Genomic DNA, 12,238 nt, shown 5'->3' with positions numbered 1-12,238 from the left:
GGCAGTTATGCCACCCTTGCCATTGCCTACTCACTTGTGGCACTCTAAGCAGTCCCCATAAGGCAGTGCTGTGTTTCTCTGGGTGGAAATACGTACAAATTGCAGCATTATGGTGTGTGAGCATATCTACTCTCTCTCTCTCTCTCCTCTGAAATATAACAAGATAGAGAACTTGTGGGTAGAGATGGCAGGTGGTGGGCAGGTCAGAGGGAGCAGGACAACCAAAGCAGGGAATGTTTGTTCAGGCTACACTAGGGTGGTTCTTGTGATATATCCCTAAAATAATCAGTATTTTGATGGTATGTATTCTCATCCTTTTTCCTAAAAGTAGCTAACTGTCTAATATAATTAGCCTGCCAGGACTATGGTGTTCACACAGATGAGTTGCGGATCTGCCCTAAACAATCTTCCCTAAACAATTTTGCATGAGAGGTGTAGAATTTAATGGTGCTTAAAATGCAGCTGGCTGGGTTCGGGAGTATTTGCAATGAAAGGAGCTAGCTTCCCCTTAGCAAGTAATGCTCATGAAGATTTCTTGGCTTTCCTTCTATGCAGGTGAATCCCTTCAGGTCAATGTCCAGCCGGCTTCTACTGTCCAGAAGTATGGGGGCCTGGTGAGCCTGGGATGTGTAGTCGAACCTTTAACAGTAAATGTTACCTGGAGACTGAATGGAAAAGAGCTGTCTCAGATGGGTGATGTTCTGGGAATCTACATTGGTCAGAGGCTGCTCACCATCACAGCATTAAACAACCACACAGTGGGTCGGTACCAGTGCATAGCCCGTGTGCCTGAAGGTGTTGTTGCCAGCGTCCCAGCCATGGTGACATTAGCCAGTAAGTAGCTACTATACTACTTTCCTTCAAAACATAACACACTGCCTTTAGGTTTTTTGTGCCCATCCAACCTGCAAGTGGGATGAATTCATACACACCACATTATCTCTAAAGTTGGACATATTATTTGGCATGCTTCACTTTTTAACATAGAAGATGCCACTGCCACTGATTTGAACCCTGACTTTTTATTGAATTGATACTTGTGCCATATGTTTTGTTCAGAGATGTGCAGCAGGTTGACCACCAGGCTCATTTTAAGCACATCTTTCACTGGGGTGAAGAAGGCACCTTAGAGCTTATCTGATTTCACATTGGCACTCCCACATTTGGCCATGGTTCCTGCTGAGTAAACAGTGTAGTCAAATTGGAATACTGACATTGTTTAAGTGTCAAGAGTTCTGACAGATCAAGTCCATGAGGCAAATTCTATTATCTGTATTAGTCATTGGACAGGACTTCCTTGTAACTGCTCTTGGCTAGAAAGAGGGTTCCCTTTTCAGGGCACCGCACGGTGTGGAGGGAATAGAGAAAGGAGATATGCCTAGAAAAACGGAAGGAGATGCATTTGTGCAAAACAGGGGCTGGTTTTGTTTCACAGCCAAGAATTATTGGCTTGTCATCAAGATATTAATCAGAAGTGAAATGTTTAGGTTGGGCTGGGTTAGAAAAGGAGAAGCAGAATATAATAGAACAGCAGCTCTAGTGCTCTGAAGGAGGGGTCTGCCATTGGGTTGAAGCCTTTAGGGGATTTGGACTGAGCTCTGCAGTTAGATTAAGTTTCGGAGAGTGCATTCCAGAGCAGAATGGGGGCTGTGTTTTGCTTGTGGGCTCGTAGAGGAGGGGAGTGAAAAGGTGGATGGGATTTCTCAGGGCATGGTTTGCATTTAAGAGTGACTGGGAAGGCGCTGCTTGCTCTACCTCTTAGCACAGTTGTTTTGCTTTTGGGCCTCTCTTGTGTTCTCTGAAATGTTTTTTATTTGGACAAAGCTATCATTGTTCAGTACCTGGCTGACAGCTTTCCTATCCGGTCCCAGTTACTGAAGAAAGACAGGCCTCCACCATTGAGCTTATACTACTCCTGAATGTTGTTAAAACCTCGTTCATAGATCCGACTTGGACTTGTTGATGTGGAAACTGCATTCAAAATATTTATTAAAATAAAAAAAGCAATAGTTGCAGCAAGTGATGTTATATATTGAACAAGCGGCTTAGGAGAGATTAATAAAAAGATTTTTTACTTACCTCTCTGTAGGCCATCTGGTCATCAATGGGTCTGCCCAGACCTAGCTATTTTGCTGGCATAAGTCTGAGAAGGGGCAAGGTGTGCGTCAGGCCAGGAAAAGAGGGATAGGCATCCGCTAGTGTCACTTTCATTTTTTACTTACCTCTCTGTAGGCTGCCTGGGCATCAGTGGGTCTCCTCAGACCTGCATCAGCTATTTTGCTGGCATGTCTGAGAAGAGGCAATGGGTGTGTCAAGCCAGGAAGAGGGATAGGATTCAGTGTGCACTAGTGTCACTGAGATCTGCTGCTCCTTCCCTCAAAATGCCCCCTGCCTGCACTGATCCCAATTCTCTCCAGTCCTTCTTATCCCACTATGAAATACCCCTTACTTGCTCCAGCGCAGTGTCCAGGACCTGTGGGAACATGTGCAGAGCCTCCAGCCGCTTGTGTGGGCTACCCCGCAGTGCATTACTTTGATATGCCATTATGATGCCATAAGAGGACTTAACAGTGGAACACTGTGAGAATATAAGCCCTCAATACAATCGGGCTACCCATTTGTGTTCCTCAATACTTTGATACTCTTCTTTGCATACTTGTAAGAAATTTGCTTAAATAACATATAGTCATAGTGTTCTCCCTTTCAGGTATACATGGCATAACTGGTGATTCCCCACCGCCACAAATGTAAGGCTAACATTATCCCTCTTTCCACATTATTCCCCATGTGTTCTTGTTTGAGTTGGGAAAGAACAGAAAGAGAACATCTGCAAGCCCTGCCCCTACAGATGATGTGCACAAAGCCCCATCCTCTGTCCTCCATGTTAATCCACAGCAACAAATGCTGGTTACAGGTAGGGTCTCTCCCTATGTTCATTGTTTGTTCCTGCAGACAAACAGTGATCATAGGGGGACAGGCTTCATTTGGTATGTTGGTGTGTGAGGTAGGGCTCAATGGCATGTCCTTGCTCCCCACTCATGCATGCAGGGACTTGAGTAGGAATAGTGACTGAACATTGATATTCAAAAAACATGAAAAGAATTTGCACATCCCAGTTTTGTCACTTGCTGGTTGCTGTACATTCAGCTCAAATGTGCTGCTTAGGGAAAGCCTTGAACAAATAGGCAATTGTGCTCCTAAGAGTTTGGTAGGGCTAGAGATGAAGCCAGAAAGAACGTGGGCCTATGTGACAATATGTCCATCTCTCCAAGATCCAACTTGAAACATTGAGACTGATTAACTGATAAGAGAAGATAGGTATATCTCAGGAGGCCCAGAGTTGTTAATAACCCACAGAGCTGCATTTAATGATTCATTAGTGTATCTTTCCAAGCAGGAAAAGAAGTTGTAATTTAAATCCCATCATTTTTTGAAATGAAAGGGGTTGGATGGAGAGCATCTTCCTTGCAGGAAGAGAGAAAACTTGGAATATAAAAGAAGAAAATATGATGTGGAAAGGTTTCCTTAGCTATATTGAGAAAGTGGATCTGAATGGAAATTTGAAAAAAAAACCCATTGTTAAATCAGAAATGTTTTCAGACTTTTTCTTCCAAATAAGTTCAAATGTATGAAAATGTTCCATTAAAATGGGTGTGTGTTAAGGAATTTATCTCCATCTCCTCATAAGAAAACTTGTCACCTTAGTGTACACATCACCCTATCTCTTACCCAGAGGCTCTGTCTGAAAAGATTATCCTTGCCAACATTTCTGACATGTTGGCAGCTGAACTTTAGCCTTGGGACTTGTGCCTGCCTTTAGTGCTAAAGTGCTGATTGGCATACTTGTCCCTGTTCAGGCTATTTTGAAGAACTAGTTGAGACTAGCATATAATTCCTGGAGCAGATCATTTTTAAAATAAAAAGTGTAGATAAATTGGTGTTGTATAGCCCTTGGCAAGGGGGAAGGAAGTGTGGAAAGAGCGGAGTATGAAGAACTTGTTTAAGCAGTTAAGGTGTAGCAGTTCCCTGTCTTTGGAAGCTGAACTGTGCAGTAGCTTCCAAGCATATATAATCATAATAACATGTTATCGTATCACGGCCCAATCCTGTTTGGATCTGCACTGACAATGCATCTGTGCTGACTCAATAATTGCCATATCCTAAGCCCATCCAGGCAACACAGTGCTGGTGTACCCCTCACAGTAATGCTGGTGCAACCCTTCCCAGTAATGCCAACAGTGTCCCTAGAGACCCTGACACAACCCATCATTCATATAGTGGCATCCTGATTTTGGTATGACATCAGTTTGATGTTGGTGCAGTGTTGGCATATCATTAGTGCAACATCCAGGAACCCACATCCACCCAGCTTCAATGTTGATAGCCAGAGAAGGGTGAACTGAGCATGGGGTGGGAGCAGATGACCACTGACACCACCAACCCATAATAATGAGCAACACAGCAATCGGCCCCACTGCCAAACATAAGGAAATTCCCCAAGGACCACACACCTGTGTCTGCATGAGCATCACACACACACATACATACAACATGATGCAGCATGACACAAGAATGCCACAGCACCTCTATCCCCTGTAGGACCTACTAGGGCAAAAGCAAAAACCTGGTAGGAATCCCAAATCCCCTTTTCCGACTCATACAAACAAAAACAACTAAGGAATAACTTCTTGAGCAGAGCAGAGGAAGGGTAAAAAGATAGCTCCCTTGGAAGAGGCAGCTGTGTGAAATGAACACACAAGTCTTGTCAAGGCAAAGGTTGGGGTCTCTATGGGAGCATTAATCAGCTGGAAGGAACCTTTGTGCCAGGGGAGGATCTGGGACAATTCATAAGGGAAGTCTCGACAGCACTCAGACACAGCAGGTTGCTGGGAGCTCACTGCACAAGGCACAGGATGAGAACCAGGCAAGATAAGTTTGAGCCCACCCAAGGGACTTGCCCTAACCAGCAAGGCACTCAACTTTTGCATGACTATTCAGAAACACCCTTGGCAGGAACAAAAAGAAAGAGAGGCAGGGCTGCTGCTCTCTAACCACCCACTACTGCAGGAGACAGGCAAAAAGCACCTCATCCAACATTTAACACCTTGCTCACCTGGCTGGGAGACTATAGCACATGGATTTATTGGAGGGAGCTCTGCATGGGCCAGTCATTGGGCTTGCATGTGACTCAGGGTGCCTAATGAAGGTGACCTGCAAATCTAGGTACATCCACATACACCCCATACCCTTTGCTTCATTGCTGGCACATGCCAGCATGGCTGTCAGTTCCCCTGCAACTGTCCCATGTGGAAGAGGCGAAGGAATGGCTGGTCAGATCAGCTCATGCTGAATTTGGTGATATTTAGCAATATTTAAAAAATCACTGTATTTCATTTTATTGACCAACATTGGCTTCATTTTGTTTTATTTCACCAAATAACACCCCTACCTATGGGTTTATTTCTTCTATGCCAGCTCTGCCATTGGTGCAGTGTTCTTCCTGCTTTGTGGTGTGTCTGTTCGGGGGGTTTGTGTGTGCTTCGGAGGGGTTAGGCATACATCAGTTCTTCCTCTCCCTATCATGTTATGCCCCAGTCTCCTCCACATTTTCATCTCTCCAGTGGCAGAAATGTATCAGCACCCAAGCTATATCAGCACAGCATTTCTCCAGCAGTGCACCAGATCAGTGATGCACCTGTTGGCAGGCAGACTTCGCTGCTTGTAGGGCTGTTGCATCAGTGTGCGTTGGACATATGATGGTGCATGTCGATAGATTGGACTGTAAACTGAAATGAAAGATCCCAAATTGTACACTCAATAGTTGAATCAAACACTATAGAAAAGTTTTCTGGCCTTTTCCCCAGTATTTATTCAGCATTTTTAGTGCTATGTCCCCTCCTTCCAGGATGCATCTTTTGCTGCCTCCAGCTAACTAGGGAAATCCTGCTTCAAATCCAAACTATCAGCTATTGCTCCTAAGACTGGTTTAAATAATAGCAATGTGTTTGCTAATGTATTAAAAGAGGGCCAGTTGAGACGAACAGTAAGAAAGAACAGACAATTCTGAAAACAATGATTTGCTCTATTTCACTAGCTATTGTATATGTCAGGGGTGTCCAAACTTTTTGGCAGGAGGGCCACACCACCTCTCTGACACTGTGTCAGGGGCCAGGAAAAAAAATTAATTTACATTTCAAATTTGAATAAATTTACATAAATGAATATTTTAGAGATGGAACTTATATGAATAAATGAAGGTCTTGCAATAACTCAGGGCCTTGCACAAAGCAAGGCCAGCCTTTCCATTGCTGCTTCTGCTGCTGCATCACAGAAACAGCAAGCAATGAAGGGAGCCCTCATCCCACAGCTCACGCAAGAGGTTGAACAGTTGGCCGTCACACTGAGTGCAGTTGCATCGGGCCAGCACGGGCTCCAGCAAGTCTCCGTAGGGCCAGAGGCTCATTGGAGACTGGGGGCACCCCGTGGGCCTGATTGGGAGCCCTCAAGGGCTGCAAGTGGCCCCAGGGCCGGGGTTTGGGCACACCTGTTATACGTGTAATTTGAAGAACAGAAAGGCTATTTTATAAACCAGATTACCCTTAAAATCTACATTTTGTAGCCGTCCCAAAAGTTTATTAACATAACTCATTATGCCTATTAGGCACTTTAAGAATACTTAATTTGTATGCTCTGTCTCTCAGATTCTGAAAATTAAACCAACAAAATAATCTTCAGATGAAATTAAACACCTGGGTGTGAGCCTTTGCAAAGTGCCAGTGGGCAGTGACCCCTGCTTAGAGACATCTTTGGGAACCTGAGCATATTTGCAGCTGTCTCTTCAACAACAAAAAACCTCATTCTTCATGTTGCTTCTGTCAGGGCCTCTAATCTGATAAGTCCCTTGATACAGAAGTTGGCTCCATGTTGAAAAACCATTTTCATTCTCTAAGAATTTTCAGGGTAGGATTACAGTGAGGGGGAGAAGGAAATAAAAACATGGGATTGTTTTTGAGTTAATCATAATAATGTAGTGATAAATGAAATAATTCATACTTTAGTTTAGAAGGCAGAACAAAAGATATGCTTATGCATTGTAAGGCTGTTAGTGTGTGTGAAGAGGGTATCGTATGGTATGGTAGCTATGTAATATGTGAGTATGCACTTGTGTTTGCATATAAATTGTATTTGAGACACTTGCTGGCAGAAGCACAAATTATCTGAAGATGTGAGAAATATGTATTTCAGGTGTGTGAGGAAAGTACAGATAATGGAACCGTGGCACTTGCAGTCATGTTCTGTGAGTGAACATACTTTGAATCAGGGTACCAGTCACAATCCTTATGTTTCGGGAGCCAATGTCTATACTGTTTGCTTCTAGGCCATGTAGCCTAGCAGGACCAGCATAAAGTAGCCAAGGTGTATGTCTGGCATATTTTCTGTGACATGCTACCCTCACTAGTCTGACAAATGAGTGGAAGCATCCTGTGCTAGGAGCTTGTATCAATTTCAACTTGAAGAGATTTGCTAACATCCTGCGTGAAATGGATTTCACATTTATTAGAACCCAGAAAAAGTACACTACTTATGAAGCACTCTTGTGTCTTAAGTAGGAACTAAGGGCACAATCCTATCCTGCACTGGAATAGGCAAGCCAAGAGGCTTGTGCTGTATCCAGCGCAGGATAGTGGCCAGAAGCGGCTTAGCCAGAGGCAAGGGGAAACTTTTCCCCTTACTCCTGGGAGCCACTGACCCCTTTGGGTCTCCTTGGACCTCTGGTGGCTCAAGTCCAAGGAGAGCGGAGTGGCGAAGTCACTCCGTTCTCTCCGGGAACAGGGGTTGGGATCTGGCATAACTGATGCCCTTTCCCCACCCACCCACCCCCAGGGCCACCCACCCACCCCCAGGGCCACCCACCCACCGCCCGCCCTCCCCCTGCCCAGGAACGCCTTCCTCCCACTTCCTCCCTGCTTACCATGCTTTACAGCACATTTGCGACCCTCCCAGGCCAGCGCATAATAGAATAGAAAATTATTGCAGAAAATTAGCATCATTGTATTTAGGCTCACACAAGAATGGAAAGTGTCCTGTGCATACCAAAACTTGCTTCTGTAGCAGCTGTACCCCCACAGCTGTGTCCCTGAGCTCCTATACACTCCTTCATGGTAAGCAGATCCACAAGTCAAAGACCTACTGTAGCAGTATTTGGCTCTTGGGCCCCCTTTTTGACCCTGGGCCCAGGTACAAATTACCCCCTTTACCCCCCTCTCCTAGGCCCGGCCCCTACCAGCCCATGTGGGAAGCGATTCCAGGTGAGATTGGAAAATGTAAGGAAATTTCTGGGGCCTCTGCTTTGACTCCTGGGCCCCCTTTGTGACCTAGGAACCAAAGGGGCCCAGGCACAAATTACTCTGTTTATCCCCCTCATGGGCCCTGAGAAACAGTGCCTGTTCAAAGCAACATGTCAACTGGGTCTGAAGACACACAGACATTCCTAGTTCCAGCTCAGCTGAAGAATTTCTCCTAAGCTTCCTACAGAAGGTTGGTGTTAACTTCCTAGTACCATCAGGTCAAGGACTGGTAAGCTTTATTTGCAGTAGCTCTGCTTTACTCTCAGTCTGCCAGATAAAGCTATAGTTTGTTACACCCTGTTGTTTTTCTCATGCTAAGGTTCCCTTTCACTCATCCAGCAAATTAATTTTTTTGTTAGAAAAAATTGAAGGCCACTGATTGATATATAACTAGCTCCTTTTATCTGTTATACATGCAGTGGCATCTTGATTCTGCCACATTGCTCTGCTCAAAAAAGAAGAGCACCTCTCTTTCATTATGTAGTTACAGCTTGCTTTAATCAAGAGATGGTGGAAAGGCCTGGTGGATGGCCTGGAGGATGAAGCACTGAATAGTGATCTGGAAATTTATACATGCACACTGCATACATTTTGCAAATTAAGGGTTAGGATTGCGCCCTAAGAAATTCACTTTATGCACCAGCAGTGCACTCTCTGTTATGGGAGGCAGATACACATTTTTTTCACTACATATAAGTGTTGTGGGAAGCCACAATTGGTTCTGGCTTTCTGCCATGTATATGTATGGTATGCATGTGTTGGAATAAGCCCTTCATCCATTATAAACAGCACACAATCTAACTACAAAATCTTGAATGTGTAAAGCAGCTTGGTTACACTTTCCAAGTTACTTTTTAAAGACAAGTCCAGGGTTCTCTCCCAACTCAAACTTGTGTTAATAGACAAGTGATAAGTAATATTAGAATTACAATATATTTATCTTTGCAGTGGTAAGAACAGCAGGACTTCAGAAGTAATTACAGAGTTTGTTTTTAAATACAGACATGTATGGCTGTTAACGTATTCCTTTTCCTGTGGATCTTGAGGTACCATGATTTGGAAAAGAGGGCACCCATGTCTTGAAACCTAGGAAATAGCTCTTGATAACTTTTGGCAAATCACAGGTATCTCCTGCTCAGTTCTCCATTAAATGGAGATTTTCATAGACTACACACTACATAAAAGTGCCATGTGAATAAGTGAGATAGCAGTGGTTCTCACACATATAGCACTGGGACCCACTTTTTAGAAAGAGAATCTGTCAGGACCTACGGGAAGTGATGTCATGACCAGAAGTGACATCATCAAGCAGGAAAATTTGTGACAATCCTAGGCTGTAATCCTACCCACACTTACCCAGGAGTAAGTCCCATTTACTGTCTTTGTTAAAAGAATATACATAGTAGCTTGTTAAAAGTACAGGTCTGTAACATTTCCCCAAATGCAGCCACGTACCATGGTAGTATCAAGTCTAATATATTAAAAATAAAATATTGAAATGAAAGGGGACCCACCTGAAATTGGCTTGCGACCCACCTAGTGGGTCCTGACCCACAGTTTGAGAAACACTGGGATAGGGAGTGCCAAGTAATTTGCTATAGATGAAGTTGGGTTTTTTATTGTTAACAATATAATGTAATTTGGGAGGCTTCCGCATGTTGCTTTCCTTGTAATATGAGTGTGCCATCCTCCGTTTGGAATTTGGAGGCACAAAGAAAATAAAGTAGTCTGAGCAAACGAGTAGCGGAGGTATGACTAGATCTTTGAAGGCATCACAACATCCTATTTTACCCTCAAAAGAGAACTCTTACAGTTTGTGAAACTGCTGTTGAGTTGCCCCTTCTTTCTGCAAGCAAGCCTTTTAATTGCAGAAAAGTTTGTTCCATCTATGAAGAAATTTTTTCTTCTGTGTCTTGGGCTGTCCCAGTGTTACTGATTGCACATTGGTTCACAATTTTTTTCCCCAAGCTCTCTGTCTGCTTTTGTGCATGTACATCGCTGCCAGAACTTCTGGAGTCTTAGCTTTGGCTCTGGAATTCAAATAGGGCTGTGATGAATTTGGACCACCAGGATGCACATTAATTTTCCCTGATTCTAGTTTATGTTTTGTTGATCAGAGAAATGTGTGGCATGAGCAGTCAAGCTTTCAGTTCTCTTTCACTCTCTTTTTCTATTCCTGCTCCCTGTTTACTGTATGTCTTGAATCCCAGTCCTGTGCATGTCTACTTAGAAATAATATAGCCTATGAGGTTTACTCCCAGGTAAGTGTACAGCCTTATAGGTTTTATCCCATGGAAAAGGGAATGGGGAAAGAAAGCCAGAACCATTCTTTCCCCTAATGCAGCAAGAGGACAGGAATGTGCTATAGATGTCTTAAGTGAAGAATTAACCTTCATTTATCTACAGAACTCAGTGGAAACATGGCTCTCCCTCCCTAGTTTGTCGTTAAGGGCTTAATTACTTTTATGAACTTCACCCCTTTATACCTTCTCATTTATCTTCTTTAGTTGTAGGATGCCAAGACATTCTTGAAGCATTAAACTTGTTTGCTGTATATCTTTTTTATGTCTTGGTTGAGCCTCTCCACCCTTCATCTTGAATCCAGGCACAAGAACTGAAATATTCTTTTGACAGCTAATATGTTTTGCATTTGGGAAGGCTTTTTTGCCCTGCTGCCAAGGGAGCTGTTTTTTATTTAAAAATGTTTTTGAAGCAATCTTGCTTTAATTAGCCTGCTTGAGAAATTTCATGTCACTTTTCCATGAGCGTGGGTGGGAGAACCTTGGAGCCAGAGCTGTCTTTTGCTGTTGGAGAGCTGGTATAAATCCCAGAGAATGAAAACATATTTTTCCACTCTCCTAGTCTGCCAATGGGGAGACTTGGCCATGATTTTCAATTAACAGGCTGTTCTAGTCTTTGCTGTCCCGACTGTCTCAGTACTAGCATTGATCCAACCCAACTGTAGACTTTATGCCCTCTTGCTATCGCACGTCATTCAAAGGGAATTCTGTGCTCCCAAAACTCAACACTTGGAAGCAAAAATCTGTTAAGTGATGAAAATATGGAACTTTTGCATCTTTTAAAATTTCTTGATTTTTGGAGGGGCTTGTTTGTATAAATATGATATCTTTGGGACTGGAGAGGAAGGTTGAAATGAAGAATAATGGTTCAGTGAGTTTGTGAGTGGCGGTTTTTCTTATCACAGTGCCGAAATGAGAGGAGAATCTACACTTAGCGGAATTTTTCCTTTAGTGTTTATTCCTAAAGATATAGGAACCCTCTTAGGGTCTGGACCTGGCAACCTAAATATGGGGAGCAGGGCATAAAAAGAACACTGAGAGTTTTGAGTGAAGAGGAAGTCTGTTAACTGTAGTGTTTCTAAGAATTCTGTAACTGGACCCCTGCCCTTCCAAATTTACCGCTATGTGAAGGGAAAGACAATCCTGCACCAATCATCAGTTTCTCAGATGAATACAAAGTGACCATCATTCACAGCTATGTGTAAACCAGGGGCACTGCCACTAGTGCAATACAGCTGAACAGGATATATCCTCCTTCCTCCTAAAGCCACATACAGGGCAAGTTCAGAAGAACAAAGCTACATGTCTTTCTAAACTTCCTTCTTCCCAAATCACTTTGGAAAGACGGAGCAGTATGAATAACATCATCCCCACAAACCCCCTCTGGATCAGAGATGATCCACCACCACAGCCAGTAAACCTGATCATGGCTTAATTAGTTAGGGAGGATTGCACCACAAAGTCATACGAGGACTATATAGGAGCTTTTTAACAAAAGTTTTGATTCTGAAGATCCTGCACAACTACAGGTATTGCATTAGAGCAGCGGTTCTCAGATTGTGGGTCTGGGACCCACCAGTGGGTCATGAC

The 12,238-nt window shown here is 43.5% G+C and overlaps 1 protein-coding gene across 1 annotated transcript in view; it reads left to right on the top strand.

Moving 5' to 3' along the window:
• Positions 1-12,238, top strand: part of BOC (BOC cell adhesion associated, oncogene regulated) — a 76,093-nt gene that overhangs the window by 30,583 nt on the left and 33,272 nt on the right. Inside the window, exon 3 of the mRNA XM_066619072.1 lies at positions 556-834. Within this exon, the coding sequence (XP_066475169.1) occupies positions 556-834 (279 nt within the window). The remainder of the gene's footprint in view (positions 1-555; positions 835-12,238) is intronic.

The sequence above is a fragment of the Tiliqua scincoides genome, chromosome 3, assembly GCF_035046505.1.
Source record: "Tiliqua scincoides isolate rTilSci1 chromosome 3, rTilSci1.hap2, whole genome shotgun sequence".
Classification (NCBI taxonomy): domain Eukaryota; kingdom Metazoa; phylum Chordata; class Lepidosauria; order Squamata; family Scincidae; genus Tiliqua; species Tiliqua scincoides.
This window is presented reverse-complemented; position numbering and strand designations above follow the sequence as displayed.